This window comes from Sorghum bicolor, chromosome 2, assembly GCF_000003195.3.
Source record: "Sorghum bicolor cultivar BTx623 chromosome 2, Sorghum_bicolor_NCBIv3, whole genome shotgun sequence".
Lineage (NCBI taxonomy): Eukaryota > Viridiplantae > Streptophyta > Magnoliopsida > Poales > Poaceae > Sorghum > Sorghum bicolor.
Window position 1 is genome coordinate 3033747 of NC_012871.2, and position 25900 is coordinate 3059646.

At 41.8% G+C, this 25900-nt stretch overlaps 4 protein-coding genes and 1 long non-coding RNA gene across 10 annotated transcripts; 2 read left to right on the forward strand and 3 right to left on the reverse strand.

The window, feature by feature from the left end:
* Positions 1770-7843, forward strand: LOC8086403 (GDSL esterase/lipase EXL1). Its single transcript, XM_021452777.1, has 5 exons — positions 1770-2223; positions 3441-3571; positions 3697-3930; positions 5191-5452; positions 6842-7843. Exons 1-5 carry the CDS (start codon positions 1770-1772, stop codon positions 7030-7032), a joined length of 1272 nt encoding a protein of 423 aa, XP_021308452.1. The 3' UTR covers positions 7033-7843.
* Positions 8290-9619, reverse strand: LOC110432511. Its single transcript, XR_002449958.1, has 3 exons — positions 9485-9619; positions 8950-9069; positions 8290-8857 (listed from the first exon to the last, which is right to left on the reverse strand). It is a non-coding gene; the product is annotated as an uncharacterized LOC110432511 (long non-coding RNA).
* Positions 9498-12096, forward strand: LOC8086404 (N-acetyl-D-glucosamine kinase). The gene is made up of 7 exons (XM_002459298.2): positions 9498-9817; positions 10019-10166; positions 10294-10485; positions 10644-10772; positions 11082-11251; positions 11482-11612; positions 11851-12096. Exons 1-7 carry the CDS (start codon positions 9619-9621, stop codon positions 11932-11934), a joined length of 1053 nt encoding a protein of 350 aa, XP_002459343.1. The 5' UTR covers positions 9498-9618; the 3' UTR covers positions 11935-12096.
* Positions 12369-19473, reverse strand: LOC8086405 (WPP domain-associated protein). 6 transcript variants are annotated; one of them, XR_002449957.1, is made up of 7 exons: positions 19117-19472; positions 15332-17259; positions 14987-15113; positions 13882-13983; positions 13519-13616; positions 12797-12924; positions 12369-12686 (listed from the first exon to the last, which is right to left on the reverse strand). XR_002449957.1 is itself a non-coding variant. In XM_021453069.1 (6 exons), exons 1-5 carry the CDS (start codon positions 19132-19134, stop codon positions 13533-13535), a joined length of 2259 nt encoding a protein of 752 aa, XP_021308744.1. In that variant the 5' UTR covers positions 19135-19473; the 3' UTR covers positions 12369-12924; positions 13511-13532. The 6 variants fall into 6 exon arrangements, 4 of the variants coding, with proteins under 4 accessions (XP_021308744.1, XP_021308743.1, XP_021308745.1 ...); XR_002449956.1 differs by having other exon boundaries at positions 12425-12686; positions 12765-12924; XM_021453069.1 differs by having other exon boundaries at positions 12369-12924; positions 13511-13616; positions 19117-19473.
* Positions 21150-25681, reverse strand: LOC8079925 (ferredoxin--NADP reductase, embryo isozyme, chloroplastic). The gene is made up of 6 exons (XM_002461407.2): positions 25486-25681; positions 25325-25387; positions 24430-24765; positions 23445-23664; positions 21809-22049; positions 21150-21598 (listed from the first exon to the last, which is right to left on the reverse strand). Exons 1-6 carry the CDS (start codon positions 25510-25512, stop codon positions 21340-21342), a joined length of 1146 nt encoding a protein of 381 aa, XP_002461452.1. The 5' UTR covers positions 25513-25681; the 3' UTR covers positions 21150-21339.

Consider the following 25900-nt stretch of genomic DNA (forward strand, 5'->3'; position numbering starts at 1 on the left):
TTTACAGAAATTACATAACTGCCACTGATTTGGTTTTGCTCATAAAATATTCATTTTAACTCCGTTTTTGCCCATTCAAATTGCGTTAGGTTCGTAATTACATGCTCTACATGTTAGAAATATTAGTTTACTGTTTTGAAACTTTTTATTTCTGCAGTAGCATTTAATTAATTATTTACCTATAGGAAATCTTAGAAAATTCATAACTTCACCGTTTTAATTCCGATTTTCGTGAACTTTACGTTTGTGTGATCGTAGCGCTGCGTAGAATATTTTGATAAACTTTTATATTTGTTTTACCACTGTTTGGTGTAATGTTCTAATTATACCTTGTTTGCTTTGTGTATGATTGTCTCCATTGGATTGCGTGTTGTTGATTGATGTTTGGGAATAGACGGTGAGCTGTACATTGGTGATCAAGACCAAGCTTTTGAAGACCAGCGGGCTCAGGAGAGCTTTGGTCAAGGCAAGTATAACTTGGGATTATCCTTGTTACCTATTCACTTATAATTACACATATATATCATATGCATGCTATCACCTTGTCGACCTTAGCAAAATCATAGATGATTGTTACCTGGATTCCTTGCTACCTACTTGATATGCATTTGGTGTAGATGTGCTAGTGCTTGATATAATCCATGATCTTGTAAGATGATTAATAGCTATGCAATGAACGTTAAAAGATGACAAATAACTATATGAGATCTTGTCTGTAAGTGATCACCGGGACAACAGTGCAACCATGAGGGCTATAATGGCTCTGGCTTTAGCTCAGTATGAAGACCTTTTCTAGCTTGTTAGAGGTTACCCGAAAGGGCGGAGGGGCTGAACCGACACGGGTATAGTGCGAGCCCCTGTCCCTATGTGTATAGGCTGCGCGTCATTGTGCCATTCGGAAGGGGGGTATCTATATCTGCTCGCAAAGGAAACCTTGCGGCCCTAACATGTTAGACGAACTTTTGAAAGGCTTCATAGTGATCCCTGCCGACCTTCCTTGGTAGTGGGTTAAGAGGTCGACGGGCCTCGGGCGAAAGGGTAAATCATGACTCATGGGTAAAGATGTACAACCTCTGCAGAGTGTAAAACTGGTATACTAGCCGTGCTCACGGTTATGAGCGGCCTTGGGGGTTCTTGCTGCGCCGACGATGAGCTTATTAAGTTGTTATGTTCATTTGATTATCGTTTATGCAATGGATTAATTATGCTTACACATGATCATGGGATTAATGGATTATTTATGCTTCCTTGACAATTGCTATTTAATTATGAACATGCTATCCACTATTAAAAGCTAAATGCAGTCAAACCAGTGTCAGCTATTTGAGCCTCATGAACCCCTGGTTATACTTGTTGAGTACGATATGTGCTCACTCTTGCAATTTCCCAACACCTCAGGGTATGATAATGAAGATGACTGGAATGAGGATTATCGGTATGAGTACTAGGTTTGGAGTCAACCAGTCAACAGTGTCCCTGTGTGGAGCTTCCGTCGAGAGCGTGGATTACTTTATGCTATCATTTTTGTATGAGACTATGTGATTTATGATATTCCGCTATGTAATAAACACTGCAATGGTACATTTGAGATTTGTCTACTTATGTGTGCGACTATTCCTGGAGCACATATGAGTCTTTTATGCATCCTATTTTGTTCTTAAAATATGGGTGTGACAATTTGTAACAGTAATAAGCCGGAAGAAGTGGCAATAACAATCAAGTTAGCGGCCCTTTTTTTTCACTTCACAGCAACTAATTCTTCCTTTTCGATGGCGTCGTCAGAGTGGAGTGGGTGCACGTCTGCGCTCATGCGCGCTGCTATAAATAAAAACTCGTGGAGAAGCGACGACGACCTGACAACAATGGCGGCGTCTCAGTCTCTGACGCCCTGTCTCTGCACGGGGAATGCCCATGCGCCGTGGTGCCGATTCGTCCGGGCACTGCTCGTGGCCACGGCGGCGGCGCTGGTGGTCGTCGTCGTCCATGCAGACGAAGCTACGACGACGACGGCAGCAGCTGGTGGCTTCGCCGCCGCTACGAACGACCACCAGCGGCCGAAGATCCCGGCCATCTTCGTGTTCGGCGACTCCATCGTCGACCCCGGCAACACCAACAACCGGTTGACGGAGGCGAGGGCCAACTTCCCTCCGTACGGGCAGGACTTCCCCGGAGGCGTCGCCACCGGGAGGTTCTCCAATGGCTTGGTCCCTGGGGACCTCTTAGGTACGTGCGTAGGGTAGTCGCCTATCCTATATGTTGCCGACTGTATCTCTATGTGGAGTGTGTCTTTTCCGGTTTTCAAAATAATTATAACATCAAAGTACGGCTTATTTATTGTGGTTCTGCAGGTTTTGTTTGAATATGTAGGTATTTTTTTGTTCGCTGGTCTAAAAAACTATGGCTGAAAATATTATTCACTGATTTATTGTATGAGAAAAACACGGTTGACTAGAAGAAAAAATACGGCTTATAAGACAAACAAACGGGCTCGAAACATCCCTTTCAAATTACAGTCATCATTCACTATGACTTCTGTCCCGAGTCAAAATTAACTAGACTTTTACTGTGTTCTGTTTTTTTAAAGAATACGCCAATTGCCTACATATTCAAACAAAAGCTCTATCAAGATGTTTTTTTACGAACAATTGAATGGAACTAATTTTATGTTCTACATGTTTGTGCATATTCCTTTTATAGAAATCTGGTCCCAGTTAAAAAGGTTTGACTACAAAGTGAAAGTAAAACTATGACTAGAAATGGATGCACGATTATGTTTTCATAACTATTTATGTTTTTATAACTATTGCTGAAGTATTGTAGGAAGAAATTTGATTAGACATGTCTGATGCCATAGGTACAGAGCATGCATATATGCACTTATATAGGGTGTGTATGTGTGCATGAGCAACTTAATAAACTGCAAATAAAGAACCAAATATTATATTACTTGGAGGGATCAACATATAACAGACTTGGCGCGGCTACCATACATATACTAAAAATATAAGGTATCTTAAAAATTCTAGTACATATTATATGGAAAAAAAGCAAATGATGCATGTAACCTTCCTTCAATCATCGAGAATATTATGTATGTTGTTTGATTCAGCTTCTGAAAAGTACTTTTACTGCCAAAAGGTAGAACGACAACCAAACGGGCCGCATGGAACCTGAAGTTGCTTTACAAGCTGAAACAAAGTGGATCTAGAAATCCGTTTTCAAAGTTCGTGGACCGCATCCGCATCCCATGATAGGTTTAGAGGCCGCTGATGCATCTAGTATCTCAGTTTTAAACTAGAATGCTCGAACACATGAGTGACATATGAAGAAAATTGGAGAGGTCTTTGTTCTTTAATAGTGCTATAATCATCACCAGTACTACTGCAACGTTGGGTGAAACATCGTAACTTCTTTCTCATAGTGCAATTATCTCTGAACAGCTTCCAAGTTGGGTATTAAGGAGCTGCTGCCTCCTTTCCTTAGTCCTGATCTAGAACTAAAGGACCTACTCACAGGTGTGGCGTTTGCTTGTGGAGGCAGTGGCTATGATCCGCTCACATCCACGCTTGCGGTAATTATATATGTGTATATATATTTTTCAAACCAAGAAGCTATATATCTCAATGCTGAAGTTTCTTTATTATTGTTTCCGTCAATAAAATTGTTATGTAAGCTGAGACATGCAAATTAATGCAGACAACCTTGTCGAGTACCGATCAACTTAAACTATTTCACGACTACAAGCAGAAGCTAACAGCTTTGGTTGGAGAGAAGGAAATGACACGAGTTATCTCACAAGGTGTCTTCTTTACATTAATGGGGGCAAATGACATTATAAACAATTATTTTCTTCTCCCTTTGAGACGCCACCAATATGATCTTCCTTCATACGTGGACTTTCTTGTCTCTTCGGCGATTAACTTCACAAAGGTAATTATTGCTAATTCTAATCTTTCCGGTCATTTCTCTATATCTTGTATCATATTTTTATTCACAAAAGTCTTGCCTCATTTGTCGTAGATTCTCTACAGAAATTTAGATATTTATTTTTGTTGCTCCCTAAATTATGCAAATATATTTTCTATCATTTGTTAAGATGTTGAGGAAGATTTCAACTAAAGCAAACAAGTGTATTTTTTTTCTAAAGTTAAATGCACTAGACATTTATCAACTTGGGTGGTGGTTTTAGTTAGGCCTATCAACTGATTTTGGGGTCCATCAATAAACCTTTTAAGTTATGTCACCTAGGTTATACTAATGTTGATGTGGCATACTAATCCTGATGAATTTGGCCATCCCTACTCTAGGGATATTATGTGACCATGGCACACCCTTGATATGATGTCAATGTCACACTCGCCGGTCACATGCCTTTCAAATTGTGCTACCACTATGAGCTCCTAGATGCAACAAGCACCATGCTAGCATCACACGGGCATGCATGGTCATCACCCTCTCCTTGTCGTCTTCTCCCTCTTGTCGGCTTCAAGCATGGCAACGCCCTGGTGACACATTACATTGAGAGAGTGGACTAAGCATCAAACTCTAAGCGGTCTAGCTACTTCTTCCTCTCCTCACTCACATCTTTACTCTCTTCATCATTTTCTCCCCTCGCTTCTTTCTCTCGAATCTTCCTTTTAGTTGTAATGAAGACAAGTCAATAGGGGGATAGAGCCCCCATGACCCCCTAAGATCCACCACTGCATCATCATTGTTTAGGTCCTCTTGGAGTCTATTCATCTCTCATCTTTATATCACAAAGGTTCTTAAGTAGTGGGCGGTGACTCCGATGGGTCAGCTCGCAACCTATCTGGTGAAATGCCATGTCATCAATAGAAGCCCATATGCTGGAGGTATGGACATGTACCTAGGTCGCACAACTAACTGGAACCCTTACACAAACTAATAGAGCTTTGAGACATTTAACTCTTCTCAATGATTGTTTTATAGTAATAGATGTGACATCGTATTGTTTTCTCCTTGCATGGTGAAATTTTCCCTGTGTAGTAAAGGGTTGTTTAGTTACTGATTTAACTAGTTTACTTGGGCCAGGCATCACCATATATCCCTAAGGTCTCTATAGAAATCAAAAGCCCTATGATGCTGCTTGGTTGACAAGACAACCTTGCACTTTAGAGCCTTGTATAGTACTAGAAAGACATCATGTTTTAATGCTCTCTTCTTTTGTAGACTCTAAATGATATGGGAGCTAAGAGGATTGGATTTGTTGGTGTCCCACCATTGGGATGTTGTCCTTCACAAATAACACTAGGAGAAAGCACGTCACGTCAATGCGAACTATTAAGGAATCAAGCATCACAGTTATATAATTCTAGAATTTCAAAGGAAATAAAGAGATTGAATGCAGAACAAAGTGCTTCTAGATCAAAGATTGTTTATTTTGACATATACTACAACTTGCTTGATCTTATTCAGAATCCAGCTTCATACGGTAAGTCTTACATTTTATTCGCTGCTACAACCCAATAATATTGATTGATGTTGTAAGCTTACTAACCAACCTTCATATCATCATAGACCACATTTAGCTGTAAGATATGAAAAACTAATCTAATTATATACAAGTATCGGTATTTTGTACATCTTCTTTCTCAAGAGCTTTTATTTATTGTTAGGATAAGCACACTGGCACAGTTTGCTAGTGACAACAGAAGCACTAATTTCACCACAATTTGAAATTTGCCCAAGGTCATTAGCTATTCATGAAAGAAAACATATGCATCACACATATAAATGGAAGAATGGCAACTCTCACAACTGATTCCAACCAATTATGATCACATCAACTTCAGTTGCAATTGGTTGCAATTCATCACAATCAACACTAACAACAATCACAACCACTTGCAGCTAGTCGTCACTCCAATAGCAGTTGCAACTAGTTGCAGCCACACTTCATCACAACAACAAAATGCTAGATATAACATGGAAACCCCCAAATCAAGGTAAGAACCATAGGACCATGCTAGCCAAATCATCTTCCATTATTTGCTTATGGATTACAACAAATTTATCTCTAAATAGCACTAGAGGCTTCTATACATCAAGATCTACATATCTTGGACAACAATAATAAGATATGGGGCTGCTACTAGGGTGAAGAAATACCTCACCAAATGATGGTAGAATTCAAATTAGAGGTACCAAGTTGTAGAGATGTAGTTACACAACCTTGAGGACAAACTCTTCTTTTGATCTATAGCAAGATCTCCTCAATAATATCCCTCTTCTCCCTCTCTTTTTCTTCTCTCTTGGAGGCTCTCTCTAGTGCTCAAAGGGTTTCAGCTAAACATTTGTTTCCCTATCCCTTCTGTTGAAAGTCAAGTTGCAAATACTAGATGCACATAAGATTATTGGTACTTTCTTGACCTACACCTATGATGTGTGGGCCTACTCACTAATAAGACCAATTACTCTCTTCAATGACCACTCATGAGGAGGATTTCCTAATAGTTAGTGGCTTGTTCTCGTTAGAGCAAGTACGATAATAGTCTTATAGCCAAGCTAGTCAGCATTTTTGCTGATGTGAAGGAGAGAAGAAAGGTGATATGGGAGAGCTTGGCTCTCATGCAAGCAACAAGTTGAGCACATGAGGCTATACAATGGTGGGCCTAGATATCAAGTGAATATAAAGTGGATTATGAAACAAAAGTTAAGACATTGGCAAAAGCAACAATAAAAAAGTTTTTATAGACAAATAGAGACAACTATTGTATAGTTTGACTATTACAACTTGGTTGTACCCAAATACTTGGATATATTACAAGGCTGCTCTTATGATCATTTCTACATGACTAAAGAATGAGCCATATTTGTACAGGTTTCAAGGATGTCAACAAAGGCTGTTGTGGTAGCACAGTGTTAAATGCCGCCATATTCATTGCATATCAGAGTGCATGTCCAAATGCAATTGATTATATTTTCTGGGACGGCTTCCATCCTACTGAAAAGGCCTACAAAATTGTAGTGGATAAGCTCGTTCAGCAAGCTTCGGAGTTCCTGTTGAGGTGAAGAAATTGTTGTTGCACGCTCTACAATAGTTTTAATGCTCCCATAGAACAACCTGACCATTTCCACATTTCAGTGTCATTTGCCAAATGTACGAAACATATAAGATTTACTCCTAAAACAAACCTAATGAAAGGCTCCTCCTCTGTATGTCCACACGGCAGTTACTATGGACAACGTGGCAGTTACTGCTCACTCGGACATCACTGTTCGCGTGCTAATTATTGTTTGCCCGCCAGTCATTGTGCAACCTCTGCTTCAAATACAGTTCGACACGATTTAGGATTGTTGTTTTACTGTTCTAAACCCCTTTTACTGCTCGTGTCACTGCTCATGTACCTTCCTCCCAGTGCATGCGGTGAATTGCATGTTCTCGGCCTAGAAAATATTGTGTGTCGATGTCAACATATAATTTGTATTTTTCAGCTCAAAATCCTTACGGCCGTGTTGTATAGAACCACAACACAACAAGTCTGTAACTAGCTGTCACAACAATCAGAACACCTTTATATTTATAAAACCATTTGTAGGGAAGTACCTTATGTTAATATAAAAAAGTAGTATTGTTACCATTTTTGTGCCAGCAGAAATTTCATTATTGAACACCATGATAGTTCAATATACGTTCTTGCTACGCTTACCCTATTGGTAACCCATGACTTTTGTGAGGTATAAAAACGTGAGAAATCATCCTTTAGTAGGCCCTGTTTGGATTCATATTGGTAATAGCTAGTACTAGTTAGCAACTAAAAAGAAAAAGAAAGAGTGACTTCAAACAAGTCTTTTACTATGGCCTTCGTTTAAATATAGGATTATAAAATTCAGACAAATAGAAAAAACATATTGGAGCTGAAATGCCTATGCAAATGAAATTCTATAAGAATCTAGAATGCAGGAAACTGACAACAGCAAGATTATAGGATTCCTAAGACACCAAGAAAAAGACGCTTATTTTGCCCCAAAATTCGTTTTAGTTCTGACCTACCACGGGCGGCAGCAGGTGTTTAATGGGCCTTGTTAGTGTGTCTAGTTGGGCTGTGCATGTCGCTGGCAAAAACAATAAGCACGCTGGTATGGGTCGTTTAGTAGAATAGTAGTCTATGATGAGGTAATGAAAAACCGATGCAGATTGGAAAGATGGCAGCACGAGACCGAACGAGGAATCATGTGTCAGCGATGGAGCCATTTGGATCAACATCAGGTCGTGGACGCGCATCCAAAAACAACCGCAAAGATTTGGGGATCAACTGCTTCTCCAGATTGCGCTAGACACGTTTCCTTCCTTCCTTCCTTCCCCTTGGTCGTTTTGGGTGCAGTGCAAACCTGAGACGTCTCCCGATGTATAAATGCAGGTCCCTTGTGTCCCCTTCTGAACGTCGTGTAGCTCAGCCTCACCAGGAACAAGCCATATGGCAGGAGAAGAGGCATTCAGGGGATTGGATCCAACAAAACGACGGGGCGACAACGACGCAGGGTTATCATAGTGCGAATCGAGCATATTTCGTGTAGAATGTAATAATAGATAATGATTGTGATGAAAGGGGCCGTGCTGAGCGTGGTAGGGTAGGGCAGGGAGGATTTTGTCCTGTCACCGGTGGCAGCCAGCGTGTGTCAATCGAACCACCAGACAGACCCCATGGCGTAACAAGAGTAAACGGGCGTTGAATCCACCTGCAGACGCTTGACATTTGGAGCACCAATGGTCTGCAGTAGTTTACACTGCGGTGACAACGAAACACATGTCATCTGAACCCAAGTAAACTGCAGGAGCACTAGGTCTCAGCTCGGTGTAAGAACTGCAGCAGCGGCAGGTTTCAGAGAAGGGGATCTGCATAAACCATCCATGTGAAAACCAACAGGAGAGCTGGGAATAAACTTGGCAAGGGGAATCTGGAGTAACAGCTCGAGGTAGAATTTGACCTGTTTAGCATGGACGTCCGTTGTTTTTTACCATGGACCTGCCCACAGCACCTAGGGCAATATCTCCACGCCACACGTGTGATCAAGAGAAGGCAGCTGGCAACATACAAAGTACAAGACCTGCAGAAGATGCACACAAAAGTGCTCAGTAAACTAACCTGGTTGGTTCCGGCGTTCTTACCAGTGCTGTCATCAGTAACATCAGCGCGTAACACCAAGGAAGAAGGTCAGTAACAGGAGCCCCAGCCGGGAACGGAATGGAACAGCGGCGCTCTCTCTTTCTCCTTCCTGCCACCAAGTGACGTGCAAACCAACAACCGCAACAAGGCCCCTCCTCCGGCACAGCCAAGTAAACAACTCTGCCGTCGCGGCATTGGACACAGCACGCGCGTGCGGACAGCCGCCCTCCGAATTTCCCCCCCGCGGTCGGTCCCTCCGTCGTCTTCCTCCTCCTCCTCCTCCCCGTCCCTTTCGCCTCGGCTAGACATCCACGGGGACCTAATAATACGTACATATATATGCAGCAAAAGCTCACCTCAGCTGCATACTAGCAGAGAAGTTGGTGGCCTGGCCGGAGAAGATTCTTCTTCTCCTTCTCCTCCTTCTCGAGGGTCCCCTTCTCTTTCCTTTCCAGTGTATAGGCCAGCAGGCAGAGAGGGCCCGATCGAGATGCAGCGGCACACGGGGCGGGACATGTGGGACGTGGAGGAGTGCCAGAGCCCGCGCATGGGCAGCGTCATCCTCGGCGTCGACGGCGGTGCCAGCAACACCGTCTGCGTCTGCATCCCCGCCGCCATGCCCTTCAACGACCCGCTCCCGGTCCTCTCCCGCACCGTCGCCGGCTGCTCCAACCACAACTCCGTCGGAGGTAACACCACCTGGACTCGCTCAACCATCGCAGCTCCTTGCTCTCCTCAAGTTTCCTGCAGTGACGAGCAATGATCGTGATGGGTAACAAACAAACCAGTAAACAATCCTGTGGGATTTTCCTGCTGGTTAAATTTTTTTTAAAAAAATGTAAAAGTGGTAAAAGAAGCTGTTGTTTACTTTTCTTGTTCCGATTGTTCAGAGGACAGGGCAAGGGAGACACTGGAGAGAGTGATGTCACAGGCGCTGCTCAAGGCGCGCCGGCGACGATCAAATGTCTGTGCTGTCTGCCTGGCCGTAGCAGGCGTCAACCATCCAATCGATCAGCAGAGAATGTTGGATTGGCTCAGGTCAGTCTAGTATATATATGCCCAATTTAGCAAAACATTATAATTCAGACAGTTGTCAACTGAAACTGCAGTCTATTTTTCAGTTAAGTTCCTCTCCGACTCAGTGCAGGCAAACACTTTTTTTCAGGGACATATTTCCAAGCCATGTCAAGCTGTTTGTGGAGAACGATGCAGTGGCGGCTTTGGCCAGTGGAACCATGGGCAAGCTGCACGGATGCGTGCTGATCGCAGGGACAGGGACCATAGCTTATGGGTTCACCAGTGATGGCAGGGAAGCCCGAGCAGCAGGTGCAGGGCCGGTTCTAGGTGATTGGGGCAGGTTAGTCAAAAAGGAGTATGTTTTCTAATCCATGACAGTAACTTTAATACAAGAGAATTGAATCAGTTAGTGGAAGCTGGTTCATATATATACTCTATGTCAAGGTGGCTGCCCTTGGTGGATTTGTTTGACCGGTTTATATGGCATGTCACATGCAGTGGATATGGGATTTCTGCCCAGGCATTGACAGCAGTGGTGAGAGCTTATGATGGCCGAGGCCCTGAAACAGCGCTTACAAACAACATCCTTGACTTCCTTGGACTGGCATCGCCAGACGAATTGATAGGGTAAGCCATCTTTTTTTTGTGACTTGATAGGGTAAGCCATCTTGGCTTGCTGAAACTTACTGTTTCGGCTTTACACATAGAACAACCTGAAAATAGTTCGACAAACAAATCTAAACACTTCTGTAGCGCAGTTTCACCAAACGAATTAAGAGAAATCTAGTTTGACTACTGACTGGCCCTATTTTAAGTAAAGGAACATATTCCAGTCTAGGATTGATAAGTCAATAAAAACTTGTCAAGTTACGATAATGATTTTATTACAAGGCACAGTGACAACTTCTACTTACCTGTTCATTGTTCTGACAACAGATGGACATATGAAGACCAATCATGGGCTCGTATTGCTGATCTTCTTCCAGTTGTGGTAGAATCAGCTGAAAGTGGTGATGAGGTGGCAAACAAGATCCTACACAATTCAGTTGGAGAACTTGCTTCCAGTGTCAAGGCTGTAGTGCAAAGGCTTGACCTTGGTGGTGAAGGTGACACAAGAATCCTCTCTGATTTTCCCTCCCCTGAAATACTTGTATAGTTTGCATATAGATATATAGATATATATATATTTACATATATCTAATAATAGAGTTATCTCATTACAAAAAATGACTTTTGATAAAGAAAACAGTGGTTATGTAGAACTAAACAAGACCCTCAAAGTTGCATTAGTAGAATGCCTCATGGAAGAATTTCTTAAGATGTTTCTCCTTCGCAGATGGCAAGCATCCATTTCCACTTGTTATGGTTGGTAAAGTCCTTGAGGCAAACAAAAGGTGGGACATTGGGAACGAAGTGATCGATTGTGTTACCAAGAATTACCCAGGTGCCTATCCAATACATCCCAAGGTGAGCAGAATATAACAAATATTCTTCAGATTAAGCAACCTTCAAGAATTAATAAGCTGAATAGTGGAAACAAATATCTCAGAGAAGATTTAATTGAAATGGGGAAGCAAAAACTGAGCTGTGTGTATGCTTGAATAATATTGGATATACACGGTTTACAAACTGATACATGTTCAGATCCTACTACAAAATTTGCCAAATTAGTATTTATGAGGTCTGTATCTGCTTGTACCTGCAGGTGGAGCCAGCTGTTGGTGCAGCTTTATTAGCATGGAATGCTATAGCAAGTGAATTAGATGGCGATATTAGAACTGTTCAATAATGAAACATCCTACAAATTATTGTATATTATGTTTTAGTGCTGAATCATCACCTAGCCTTTTGCATTTGATGTAACAGATTGCTTGAAAAGGTTGTAATCTTCTCGAGAAAGAAAGGTTTACAACAAGGAATTTGATTTAGTGGTAGTTTCTTTCGATAAAAATAGAGTAACAGAAAGAAAATGTGTGTCAATACGCGTGATTTGTTCTGGTGAAATTTGAAATAGTCATCAAATCTGTGATAGCAAGCAAACTCCACTTACCTCAGTTTCTGTCATCTGCTGCTCATGCAAACAACCAAGCAATGGCAACAGTAAGTTATAGCAATCAGCCATGCATACATCACTCAAAAGCTCAATCACTATGGAATTTCAATTTCTTTTAAAGAAACTACTAATGAAGTTTTAATCATAAATATAGATCAAGCAACTTGGGATAACTATGAATATGAAAACTATTTCATTGCCCTAAAAAGGTTTGCTTCCTCGAAAATTGACAAATGTTGTACATAAGATCTGTACAGGTTTACAAGACCATTAGTACAAGCCAGGACTCCAAAATTTATAAGTTACTATGCTTACAATATGACTAGAGCTTGTATAACAGCTAAGTTATTTCTATATAGGCTGCTGACAAAACTGTGATCACCCACACAGAATTTGAACTATCATAATTTGTACAGGTGTATTCACTTCTACATACATCATAGAGGATGTGAATCCAATCATCTGCGGAGTGAGTGCCGACAGTATAACTGCATCCATTACCATATGATGTTTAGAAAAATGCATTGCTACAATTTAGAAATATATTATGCCCTTGAAATGCATACCCTAGGTTTCAAAATTCAGTCGAATGGACTACCTCAGCTTCCTTCTAGCTGCAGATTTGCAGTGTCAATTTGGCCATGGATCAATTTCATAGCCTTGCAATGGTATGCTGTTCCTCCACCATGAAATTAATATCTCTCATGTCCCTTAAGCCACTCTAAACTAAAATCACCAATAAGGAAATAATCAGTCATTGCACTTCATAAAAATAAAAATAAAAAAATCTGTTCTAAAGGAAACATAAAACATTCAAGCATAGTGTTGAAGTCTGAGGTTGAGTCTCATATATGCACATACATTTTGTGGCATGTGCAGATTCTTGACGGATGATTCCATCAATGTGATGACAATACAATGCCACATCAGTAATTATATATAGAGTAGCATATGGGGATTTTTAGGTAGCTTATTATTGGTTAGACTACTCAGACCAAACCCACCAGAAGTAGGATGCCACACCTTCATTGGTGGTTACAAGTAACTGCTTTTTGCTTTCCTCTTAGAAGAGTTATGTAGTCACAATGTGGTATGATATGAATATAAAATTTTTGCATATAATTTGTAATGGATGTTTAGCAAAAGTACAGGTACAAGGTAATGATGTGGTATGAAAATATAGGAGTTTGACATCACAATGATTTTTAGTGAACATTTGGCAATATCAGAAATGCATCCAACTGGGTTGGAGCCTTGCTTGTATGAAAAATACAGCTTGAAGGTATTCATATAGTGATTGATAAGAAAGTACCAGCTCACCTTGCTGCTCCAACTTATGTTGTATCTTGTAAGTCCTCTTTTTGTCTGCTTCTTATACCTGCAACAAGCTTGCATGTCTTCAAGAAAGCATCCAACAGCTGCATGCACAGCATCAATTATGAATTATACTCTGCCCTTCTGATATGAATGAATCATCATAAGAGACCATGTACGAGCATCTCATTATGAACAAAAGAATCAAATTGTGAGTTCTCAGGTATGATAGAGAAAATAATAAATAAAATACAGCTGCAAAGTTTTTGTTAAAAAAAACAGGCACTTCACGTGTAAAGAAGCACCAGTCAAATGATTAAGAACTAGGGAAGATAGGAGAATTAAAACATTGACACTTGAGAGAATTACCACAGGATGATGCTGAAAAACAGGAGAGTAGTGCTCAAGAGTTACATATATCTTTTGTACAAGACTCAAAAGTGCATTAACCTTGTCTCCCATAATGTCAACCTAATTAAAACAGAAAAAACATTTAAACAAGTTGCGATGTTAATTTGAAACAACATGATTCTTGTAGTCTAATAGAAGCGTAGTCCAACAACAACCGATCAGGTATAAAATATCAAAGCAGAAGGGGTTCAGATCATCAGTGACTCACTTGCATGCTATCAGAATATCTAATTGACATTATCTTGCTTTTCAATTAAAATTGCCATGCTGATTAAAAAGGAACGAACATCCTGCCTAAACATCTATGAGAGTTACTTTATAATGTGCACTTTACTACAGAAATGAAAAAGGCACATAATGGACCAAATAAATTCTATGCACCTAGCATATTACTCAAATTGATCTGATCTGTTTACAAAAATAAGCAGAGCTGAGAGTATTCTGTCTTTATGATGTGAGTGGTTCCGATGCGTACAGGTTCTAAAGCCTCTGTCTTCTTAATATAATGATATGCAGTTATCCTACATGTTCCAGAAACAAAAAAAAGAGTACTCTATCATAAAACTCGGCCTAGGAGGGGTCAAGACCGCCCTCCCGAGTATTGTACTTAAGAAGAAAATCTTCTCACACAGATCGAGAAAATCCTAGAAACCCCTGCCCCATCCATATACAGGGAACCATAACCTGTGAATGGGCCGGCTCTTGACTTGTGCTTTGTCCTGGGACAGATTAGGGAAATTTTTTAACCACAATATGAAATTCGCTCCCACGGGGAGTCGAACCCAGGACCTGAGGAGTGCCGCTGAGGCTCTCCAACCAGATGGACTAGAGGCCCGTTGGCAAAGAGTATTCTATCTTACTCCAACTTGATTGTTTGCAGTTTTAAACTTATAAATACAGCTATTTGACACATGAATGAGCATGAGCCTTCAATAAGATCCTTGAATGTTTGCATCCATGTTAAATAGAGAGAAACCATTTTGTGCTGGACTGTAAACAAAAAAAAAGAAGAAGGGCTACTGTGCAAAGAAGTAAATAATTTGAGCAGATACGGAAAACATACTTCAGATTCAGCTTTTCGAAGCTCAGAACGTCTTGTGTCAAGCATTTGCTTATACCACAGGCCCTTCTTTGTCAGTACGATAGCCTGTTGTACCATATGGTTGCATCGATCTTTCAGATTTTCAGTCCTGAATGCAACACGCTCTTTTATCAGTTTGTGCTAGCATCAAGAGTATGGATTATTCGACAACACAAAGGATTTTTACAAGCACTATTTTGCATCCAACCAAAAACACAAGTCAGGTTCTCAAAAAAGGATGTCAATAGTCATAGCAGTCATAAAAAAACATGCTGAAATATTTTATTTTGCATTCTGAAAGCAAAAATAAGGGGTAGATGCACATACTTTTTCTCGTTTCCTTTTATATCATCTGGCATTCTATGTTCAATCTCCACAAATTCTTTTGACAAATCCATGATAGATACCAGGATGCAATCAAGCTGTTTTTCTTGATCTCTTTTACCTAGGATATCACTGTGATTCAACCTTTTTGTTTCCATTTCTTTTACGGTGCTTGAGGCAACTTCTAAAACCTCATTCAGCTTGATGAGCTCTTCATACTGTATATCTGGATCAGAAATCTCACATGATCTTTGTGGCTCCATCTCAATATCACGGAGAATCATTTCCTCACTGTCTTGCTTGATTAGATCTAGATCTTGCTGATTATTTTGGATGGAATGCTCTTTTTCTAGCATTGACAACTTTTCCTTTAGCTTCTGATTTTCTTCATTACATAAACACAACGCCTTGTCCTTTTCTGAGAGTGCGGCTTCAAGTGAGGACACTTGGGCACGGAAACTTTGCACAGTATCCTCCAAGACATTCCTATGACTATCCACCAAGTTTCTCGTAACAGTTTGGTAAATTTCATCTCTGATAGTACTTTCAATAACAAGATCCTCATATTCTACTTTATTGCTGTTGACTTGTCTCAAAAGTTGTTTTTCTAATGAATATTGAAGTGACATTTTCCTGGTGGCATCAGATATTTGGCTTGATAATTCCTGAATATTCTTTGTCTTCTCTGCAAGCAAACACCGAAGATGTTGGTTTTCACAGAATAGCGAATCAATTCTACTGTTCAATTTGCTCCTTTCATCAAGTGCATCACTGTTACTGCAGATTGTAGGTGCTGCAGCAGCCATTCCATTGGACATGATTTGGTCAAATCTTGAAATGACCTCAGGGAATTTCCTCCTTAAAGGCTCAAATTCTACATCATACTTAAGAGCCAATGACCATTTCTCTCGTTTGAATTTGAAGAGCTCTTCTGTTTTCTCTTGCAAATCCAACTCATGCAGCCTTTTTAATTTACTGATCTCAGATCTGAAATAGTTAAGCATTTCATGTCTAGTCATGCCCTTCAGATGTCGGAAGTCGGATCTTTCTGATATAACTTCACTGGGACTTATAGATTTCTGTGTTGCAGAATTCTGGTTTTCTCCGGAAGACAGAGAGTGGTCCTGGTGTGTTCGCTTTCTGAAAAAGCTGAACTTCCATCTGTCGCTCCAGCTACCCAAACTTTCATGCCTACAGAGGGAAATTTGTGGTTCCTCTTCAGAAGGTAACAGAATATCAGAAATAGCAATTAGCTCTTCACGTATGGAAGCACACTGCGCCACAGTTTCCTGCCAGTTTTTTCTTAGACTGTTCACTATGGAACTTTGCTCATACAGTTTCCTCTCGAGCTCATCCTGAAGACCTCTAACACAGTCTCCAATAGTAATGCTGGTAACTTCTAACTGTAACTCATGCTCCCACTGAAGATCATGAATTGAAGAATTGACTACTGTGAGCATCTCTCTAATTTGTTGGAACACCACAACCAGCAGCAACTTCAAGCTGTTGAACCCATCATCTATCTCAGCTAGCTTCCCAACATGGCATACTGTACAGCATGAACCATCTGCATCAGATTTGTGAGCCAAGTTATAGCTTTTGAAGACCCTTATGTCCTCGGAGAGCTTATTAAGCTGGTGATCAACTTCCAATTTCATCAAATCTAAGTATTCTGTGGAAGTAACTTCTACATTTGCATCCAGGTGTTGATGTAACCTTGAAACTGCAGTTGCAAATTCTTCGAAGTTGTTTGCGACATCAGAGCAGCAATTGTGGGACAACAAGCCTGACGACGGCACAATTGCATCCTTGAACTCGTTAAAAGGCCCGTTGAACAAGGACAGGCCACTCGGAGCAGTACACCAGGATTGGTCAATGGTGGTTGGTCTAGTCAATCTACCAAGAAAGGGGTCCATTCTTTCATCCACCACCTGCAACATTCATTGTTTAAGATTTGTCAGCCGATAGTAAACTAGAACGCCAACTACAATATGAATTTATGAACTGAGGCAAATAAACCTGATGCCTCTCATGAAAACAAGATATACTTAACTTCACAGGAAATGAGATTAGTGACTTAACCATGCAAGTTTCTCTCTTGGTTAAAAGAAAATAGTTCCTGATAGTAGATACCCAGTAGATCTGCCAGAGGTGGTTCGCAATTAACATTGCTTATGGAAACAAGTATTTTATGTGAAAGTAAGGCACAGGCGCATGATAACTAATCGTGGGTCAAGTCATAAAGTCAAATGGGCTTAAAAATGTCGATGATGGAATGATGCCTCAACTAGACCTTAACAACATGAACGAGTCAACTAGGCATGTTACCATTTTCTGTCCCCTTTTTTTGCTGACATGTTATAAGGTAACTTATCCATTATCTAAAAAAAAATAAGGTACCTAACCAAAGAAAAAAAACAGAATACTTCATTATGATCCATGCTTCAGCGCAACACGCAAAAATGCACAACCTGATGCTGAATGTTTAAGCGATGTTTAATTATAATTGATATGCAACAGATGTAATACTTATGTGACATACTATGTGTAACATTTCTCCAGAATTAGAGTAATAACTAGCAAGTAGCAACTGAAATGCATCACTGTTCTCAAATTCACTAACCAGTAGCGTTTGTCATAACAAGTCTATCAAATACCAAATCCTTTGCCATCCAGTAGAGCTAACGCAGAGTAGAGGAACTCTGGTGACGGATGCGAAGCAATAGCTATGTTACCCCGATACTTCTCTGAATCGCCGTACCGGTATCGCGATACGTATCCGATACGGCGATACGCCGATACGGCGCCGATACGGTATCGGAGAAGTATCGGGGAAATAGAGAAATAAAAATAAATAAAATAAATCCGATACTTCGTCGATACTAGACCGATACTTTCCCGATACTTCCCAGCCCATAACATCTCAAATTGAAGTCCATCAAGTTAGCAGCTCATTTTTGTGGCCCATTTACACAACACTAAAACCCTACTAGCCACCACACGTACACAATAGATGTAGTAGCAGACTTAGCCTAAAACTTGTAGTATCCTAATATTTATTATTCGGCTGTAAGGATATTAAAAACAATATTTAGTTTTCTGCTAGTGTGAAACCAAGTATCTTAAATGCTTCATGGTACTAGCCATGTCTATATTTTGTCATCTCTATTTGTTGATTATTCTACTAGAGTGAAAATTATTCTTAATAGGAGTATTGTGATTTTTTTGGTATATTTATATACTTGCCGTATCGGCGTATCCTTGTTTTCTGAAAATGCCGTATCAACGTATCGCCGTATCGGTATCGCCGTATCCATATCCCGTATCGGTGCAACGTAGAGCAATAGCCAACAGCGACAATTGCACAACGGGAACAGAACGCCAGGCAGTACCACAGACAATTACATTCCTCTCACTCAGCCACGGTAAAAACGTGCCGAAGTAACCAACAGCAGTGAAGTAGTACTGGACACTGGAAGCAGAGCAGAGCAATTCACACCGGTGCTGCTCTTCTTCGCCCCGAAACCCTCCACGCCCTCCCGCACCAAAAGCAGAGCACGGTTAAGCAATGAAGCCACCGGATTCCGCGCGTCCGCCTCGATCCACCAGAACGGCAAAGCAAAACCCTAGCGAAAACGCCCGCGAAGCGTCTCGAACTACAGCCACGAAGCATGACAGCATCGACCATCCCCGCTCCGAACCGCACCAGCGAGTTCGAGCAGCCCAAACCCCCAACAAACCATCAGGAAATTCCGAACGCACAAGCACGGCGGCACGGAGCGACTTACAGGCTGGATCCGCGCCATTGGAAGGAGCCTGAGAGGCCGCTTCAGCGCCCCGTCGGACTGTCGGAGCCGTCGCGGACGGCTGTGGTGGGGTTCAGCTGCTCCCCGCCTAGCGCGTGCGTGCCGGGTTGGGGATAACGGCGGCAGTAGAAGAGGAGAGGGTGGTGTTGGTGGTGAATCGGAGCCCTGGCAGTAACAAATTGGCTTGGGATTTGACCGGTGATCGCGACGAGGAAGACGACGACGCTGCCGCTCCGCTGCGCTCACTTGCGGCCAAACGAACAGAGAGGAGAAGCGAAGCGGAGAACGAGTCACCTCACCTCACCTCTGCACACGCCTCTCCTCTGGAGGAGGAGGAGGAGGGTAAAACTGACATCGGGGCCGGGCGCGGAGTAACGGCGGGGATGGGCCACGTAGGCGGCGCGGGAGAGCGCGGAGGCGTGCCTGAGCGGTCGCTGCACCGTGGGCCCGTTGGAGGATGGGCCCGCGCGGCGGTGGGGGTGGTTGGGACGATGGGACGTGTGGTAATGCGGGTATGGGGCACGTGGGGCCCGGACGTCGGCGGTGGACCGGTGGTGGGACGTGGGAGCCCGTGGGGTGCTGAGCTGGATGGCCTCAGTGGCGTGTGTACGGGAACGCGGGCTCCTCAAGATGCGTGCGGGATTTGAGGGTGGCCGTCGGATCGGTCCTCGGGGGCCGGGGCGTGGTCTCGTGAGGTGGGGATGCCGCCGGCTTTGCCTGGACAAGTGGACAGCTGGTTTTTGTTGCTTCCACTTTATTTCATGGCCATGGCTTTTGCCATTAGCATTTTGTGTGAATTAGTACAATTCTCTCTCTAAAAAGAGATGATAGTACTACATTTTTGAAGAAATATAAAAAAATCATCTCAAGAGTTTCTTTTTTCAAAAAAAAAAATCAAAAAGAGCTTTTCATTGCGCGAAGCAACACAGCACGTGTCTCATCTCTAGCACTGCTTGCCAAGCAACCAGTGTTGCAGAATGGCAGCACATTTTAATTTATTTTTGAGAGGTCGTCGCCATGCGGTTCCACGTAATTGTTTCAGATAAGACACTGGACTTGGATCTAACTTGTTGTTAGCTTAGTGGTAGCAGATCAGCAGATCTAGATATCTTGGTACTCGGCATGTTCACATCGGCTGATTGACCGTCGACGTCGTGGCAGAGCAGGTGCGACAGACAGGAACCATGTGTGGCTTCTTTCATTGCGCAAAGCTTGGGCAGCAAATGTAGGCGCATTTGTCACCAAGCGAGAGGTTAAAGAGCCTTCACTCACAGTCATCAAGAACTCTAGACGGGACACAGCATTTGAAGCATGATAACAACGGGTGTCCGTGTCACGTTCTCGTGTAGTAGTACTATTATTATTACTCCAGCGGTGATGTGTTCACACCAAGCAGCCCGAAAATGTATTTATTTATTTACTTCCAGAAAGTAGAAACACCTGAAAACCTGTTGCAAGAGTGGCGAACCTTTACAGATCACGGACGGACACGTAAACTTTACAGGTCATGAAGATCAGGTGAACAGAACAGCTCTTCTTTTTGTCACGTCCCCTGTGCCTGCATGTCGAGAAGGACAGCGGAAAAGGTGATGAAAAGGCAGCGAGTCAGAAACCGAACGTCTCTCCTTACTCGAAACCCGCTGCAGCAGATGATTTGAAGCGGGAGGGTGGACCGTGGACCAGACAAGCATCAAGCAACCATAACTGAAGCGGCAATCATGCGGGAATGCAGGACCATAAGATTAGCAATATATTATAATTCTTTCCCCCAGCAGAATAGAGGGAGACAGTGGAGATGATAGCCTCTGCTTTTCTATATAAAATAAAAAAATAAAATCATCACTTTGATTGGGGTGCCAAAGTTGACTGAGCTATGATAATGATATACTCCCACATCCCAACAATTCAATAATGCATCTCAGATAAACAGTCAGAATATGCATCAATCAAGGACATGTACCCTTGAAAATAGCTTAGCAAGTTATGTGAAACGAGCTAAAAAAAATTTACCCTGGTACCGGTAATGCTCTCCGATAGATAGTAACAATTATAAAAACCGTCTGCTTCATTTTATTCACAATTTGGAGCAGAAGCTTATGAATAAAGTCGACAATGTTACATCACCACAACAATCGTTCAATCATATGTCCAGTTTCTCACCTCACTCGCCGAAACAATCACAATCCTTTGGCGTTTCATAACCTACTAGTAAACCTCCACGTGCCACTGCTTGTTCTTTTTCAGCTGTGACAGCTTCTGGTCCCAACTCTCGCCTCTTTGCTCAGCCACCCTCTTGAGCGTGTCCTGGATCCCAGGCATCATCCCCTTCAAACCGCAGAAGTAGATGTGCGCACCGCCATCTAGCAGCTTGAAGATTTCATCGCTGTACTCCTCAATCTTGTCCTGCACGTACATCTTGCCGCCGTTCTTGTTCTTCTGCTCCCTGCTTAGTGCTTTGTCATACCTGCAACGTCACCAACACTTGGCTCAGCTCAACAATAACCGCTAACCTTTACTTCATCTAGATATTGCATTACATGTGGCCACCATGATTTATTTTTTGAACGAAATGTGGCCACCATGATCAAAAGAACAAAGCACTAGACTAGCTTCCTCAGCTATATCACTAGGATTGAATGAAAAAACATGTTAAAGCATGATGAACTCTCAAAACCTGAAATTATATGGATACTGCTGAAGGTAGTTTGTGAACTCTTCATCATAGAGAAGGCTGTCAGAGTTAGCCACACCAAGGAAGAGCCAAGCCAGACCACCAAATTTGAAAGTTGGGACATCTTCCATGAACATACGACGTAAGTAGCCACGGTAAGGAGCAACACCAGTCCCCGTGGCAATCATGATATGAGTCGCTTTTGGATCATCTTCGGGAAGAAGCATTATTTTGCCTGAGGGGCCTGCAGGAAGGGAAATAGTTATGAGATGCTTAAGAAGGGATAGCCAGCTTGTAACAAATGACAAAATAAAAGATGGTCAAGCTAAATATTCCCTCTACATGTGATCATATTGAACATGCTTTAACAACAAATTTTACGACTCATGAGAACAACAACAAAGGCCTTTAAGTAAGTCAGTTGGGATAGGTTAGAGTTGATGAACCACCAATAAAAAAGGAACAAGAAAAAAAATAAAAAAGAGAACATAACGCATTAATAGAGGAAAAAAATTATAATCAACAATAAGAAAATGGTATTATAATCAACAATAAGAAAAAATTACAATAAAAAAGAATGGTATTGAGACAAAACCTGAACTGCAACCAACAAACAGAAACATCAAGAAGAAAACATGTCATAAAGGGGGGAAAAGGCATATGTTCAGTGCATACTATTCAGTTAAGTCCTTGTCCTTACCATGGTAAGGACCACATAAGATCAACCTCATTTTGAATGTCCGCTTTGGATGATAGAACAAGGCTTTTTTTAGTTCAACCCATGTTAGTGACTTCTGCAAATTTGAGACTTGGCTAAAAAAAAAAACTCTGAGAATGGGAACACCAAACACAGTACCCCTGAAACTACTGTAGTCACCGCTCACCACAAATTTTACATCCTATAGGTAATCAATTAATAGCAGTCTGTCTAACTGTTGTTCCCGAGAATATACAATATATCCTTTATATGCGACATATACATGTCACCCACCTCAAAGCTAGTAGACATTCAGTTTCATCATATATGATGGAGGACAACTCAGATGAGCAATGAACAACCAGACTCAGCTACCATGGCAGGCGCAGGCCAACATTTTTGTCAATCACAAATAAGATTTGCATATCTTCGTGATCTCAAAATCTAAGACAGTAAATCCCAAAAACACATGCAAAAGTTTCAAAGGGCTAGGTGAATGTTATTACTGCTGACTGCTCAAAAAAAAAGTTTCAAAGGGTTAGAATTTAGAAATGATTAGGATGTACGATCCATATCTTTTAATGGAATGGAGTGAATCAGACACCAAGAAATTTGGTATTCACAAAGACCTAAACAAGCTTCTCGGCACAACTTAAAGAAAGCTGCACCAGGAGTACCAATGCAAAGGCCTCATCATAAGTACCTGTCACATTTCATCATTTTCATCTCCATTCCACATGTATAATTACTACAGCAAATTAAACCATTGGTACTTTAGACGCAGAAAAAAGGAGGAACAAGAGTTGCACCTTGATCAATGATGAAGAAATAATTGTGATGTAGAATAAAATGTAAGGCCTATTGTGCAGTTAGAGGCCATAATTTAGTGTTAGAATACACATAACCATGTTTTTTACATGCCATTTGAGATCAGTTCCATACCTGTGATCTGAACTTTGTCCCCTGGTTTTGAGTCACACAGGAAGTTACTGCAGATACCTTTCTTTGAGGGGTCTTCCTCTCCAGTTTCAGGATCATAATAAACAGCACGACGAACACATAAGCTTGTTGTCTTTCCATCAAAAGAATCACCATACCTTGTAGAAGCAATTGAATAGAGCCTAACAGTATTTGGAGATCCAGGTTTTTTTGGATTCTCTCCCTGACAACAAATTATATGTTAGTCTGTGAGAAACAAAGATATTAGATACAGTAAAAGCAGATGCAGATAAAAAAGGAAAAAAATGAACTGAAAATACAGCAGGGGAGGCCCCCACTGTTAAGTTATATTTAAATAAAGAGCTCAACAACTGTTCGAGAAACAATGAGAGAAACTGTACAAAAGCAGAAAGGAGGGGGTCCGAGGTGGACCAGAGAGCTATGACAGCCCAAGGGGGGAGAAAGCCAACAACACTAGACTAGGACTGCTAAAAGGGATAAGAAAATAGATCTTTTAGAGTCACAGAGTCTAAGAGCCTGCTAGCTAGTCTTCTCTGCACAAAAAGGTGTTAACTAGTCTTCTCTGCACAAAGGCCTACATGTTTTTATATGTCTCACTAACAGCAACCGAGCTAGGATTTCCCAGCAATTTTTGACAAGGGCCCAAGTCATAGTTAGGTTTTAACATTGTTTGCCGTCACTATCAACAGTCACAGAATCGGAAATATTTGATACGCTGTATACAGACAATTTTCTGACAAGATATAACCATAATATCCACAGCATAATTTGAATAATACTATCTTATTTATAGCAAAAGTGATCAATAAAGAATCGAATAACAATAAAAAAGGATACAAATTGCAGACTATGAAGTGTCAATTGCACACTTGCCAACAATGGAAGGACAAAAGGTATAAATTCATTAGGAAAAAAAACTATCGAAGTCTTGCATTATGCTTGGCAGGACTAGGAAGGAGATGCTTACAGGAGGAATGACACCATAACTCTGTCCTTCCCAGTACGGAACATTGCCACCATGATCAATGACAATGTGGCATGTCTCACCAGGAGCTTTGGGTCCTACAATCCTCTCAACAGAGACAATTGTGGCCGTGTAAGGTTCCTTTGGTTTGTATAAGTTAAGTGGTGGCTCCTTTGCATTCTCCAGCTCAATGGGTTTAACAGCAACTTTGCTTCTGCTTGCTTGTTGAACAGACATGCAGAAGACCTTGTTCAGATGTCGCGATTGTTGGGTCTTGTTTTTCCATGCTAGTGCCATCCCAATGCATGGCTTGTTCCGGAAGTTTAGATTACTGTTACCCTGAATAGAACAAGTGAATCCTGTAAGCCTACTATCACACATCACAAGGACCACATAAATGCAGGAGCAGAATCATCATAACCCTTTCGGGCAGGAATGTCATGATACTACATGTGTGCCAATATTTGCATCCCTAAAATAAAATGTCCGAATCAACAAATATTATGCTTATGTGAAAGAGAATTCAGCAGGAATCAGCTACTCCATCCATAAGTTGCAGTGGCTGAAAACAGCAAATATCCAAACTGGCACAAACTCCTTAGCACCTAAATAAGCTACTGACTAGGGAATCTGGGTACTGACTGTATAATCAAACTGACAATATCACCGATAAATCTGACCAACTCAAGTGAATTGCAGATGTCGCTGGCAACAAAATAAGGCCATACACCAGTGGCATGCATTTCGCTTCAAATATCATTGGTAATTAATACTTTTCACCAGAAATGTATATAAAAAAACGTCCCTCTCAATACCGTTCTACAGTGTCAATACAGACCGAGCCACGAGATTCCCCAAATGAAGGGGACCAAAGCTCTGACCACGGTACGCTACGCACCTTGAGCGCGGTGCCCTTGAAGCAACAATCCGAACCGACGGGCACCGAGGCAGCGGCGGCCACCTGCACGGAACGAGAGCGAGCGAAACGTAACCAGAGTGCACGCGGCAAAAGACGAGCCCGGCATCGCTCGCGCGCGCGCGCGGAGTGGCCGTCCGTACCTGAGATCCGAGCGCGGGGGAAGCCATGGCCGACCGAGCCGCGTGGGAGGAGGGGTTTGCTAGGGTTTTGATCTGCGGCAGGGAACTGAACTTTGGGGTTGGGGAGGCCGGAGGCGAGCGACGGGTCACGGGGAGGAGAGGGACGGGCTTGTTGACCGTTTGGAAAAGAGAACCGAACACTCCTGAAGAAAAAGCAGGGGAAGAAGGCTATTCTGCTTTGTGTCTTTGATAGTGACAGCAGAATTTTGTGGTGCTCAACTGCTGACCACTAAACGCTAATAAAGCATTTTTGCCACTTTTGCTACTTGCATTATTATTCTTTAGCTTTCAGCTTTTTTTTTCAGAGGGGCCTTGCAGGCCGGTTTTAAAATTTGGAGCAGCTTTCATTTTGATAATTTGGCTGAAATTTAGCTTA

What these genes read in the sequence shown, in the direction of transcription:
- LOC8079925 (XM_002461407.2), bottom strand. Translation starts at nt 25,512, where the DNA reads ATGGCTTCCCCCGCGCTCGGATCTCAG. An exon ending in GTTATGGTGTCATTCCTCCT is followed by an intron (nt 23,665 to 24,429) that starts GTAAGCATCTCC and finishes ATTTGTTGTCAG; the next exon opens with GGAGAGAATCCAAAAAAACC. An exon ending in GGACAAAGTTCAGATCACAG is followed by an intron (nt 22,050 to 23,444) that starts GTATGGAACTGA and finishes CCCTTCCTGCAG; the next exon opens with GCCCCTCAGGCAAAATAATG.
- LOC8086405 (XM_021453069.1), bottom strand. An exon ending in TTCGAAAAGCTGAATCTGAA is followed by an intron (nt 13,984 to 14,986) that starts GTATGTTTTCCG and finishes TGTTTTAATTAG; the next exon opens with GTTGACATTATGGGAGACAA. An exon ending in TTTTTCAGCATCATCCTGTG is followed by an intron (nt 13,617 to 13,881) that starts GTAATTCTCTCA and finishes CTGTGCATGCAG; the next exon opens with CTGTTGGATGCTTTCTTGAA.
- LOC8086403 (XM_021452777.1), top strand. Translation starts at nt 1,770, where the DNA reads ATGGCGTCGTCAGAGTGGAGTGGGTGCACGTCTGCGCTCATGCGCGCT. An exon ending in GGTCCCTGGGGACCTCTTAG is followed by an intron (nt 2,224 to 3,440) that starts GTACGTGCGTAG and finishes ATCTCTGAACAG; the next exon opens with CTTCCAAGTTGGGTATTAAG. An exon ending in TCAGAATCCAGCTTCATACG is followed by an intron (nt 5,453 to 6,841) that starts GTAAGTCTTACA and finishes ATATTTGTACAG; the next exon opens with GTTTCAAGGATGTCAACAAA.
- LOC8086404 (XM_002459298.2), top strand. Translation starts at nt 9,619, where the DNA reads ATGCAGCGGCACACGGGGCGGGACATGTGGGACGTGGAGGAGTGCCAG. An exon ending in AGAATGTTGGATTGGCTCAG is followed by an intron (nt 10,167 to 10,293) that starts GTCAGTCTAGTA and finishes ACTTTTTTTCAG; the next exon opens with GGACATATTTCCAAGCCATG. An exon ending in GCTTGACCTTGGTGGTGAAG is followed by an intron (nt 11,252 to 11,481) that starts GTGACACAAGAA and finishes TCTCCTTCGCAG; the next exon opens with ATGGCAAGCATCCATTTCCA.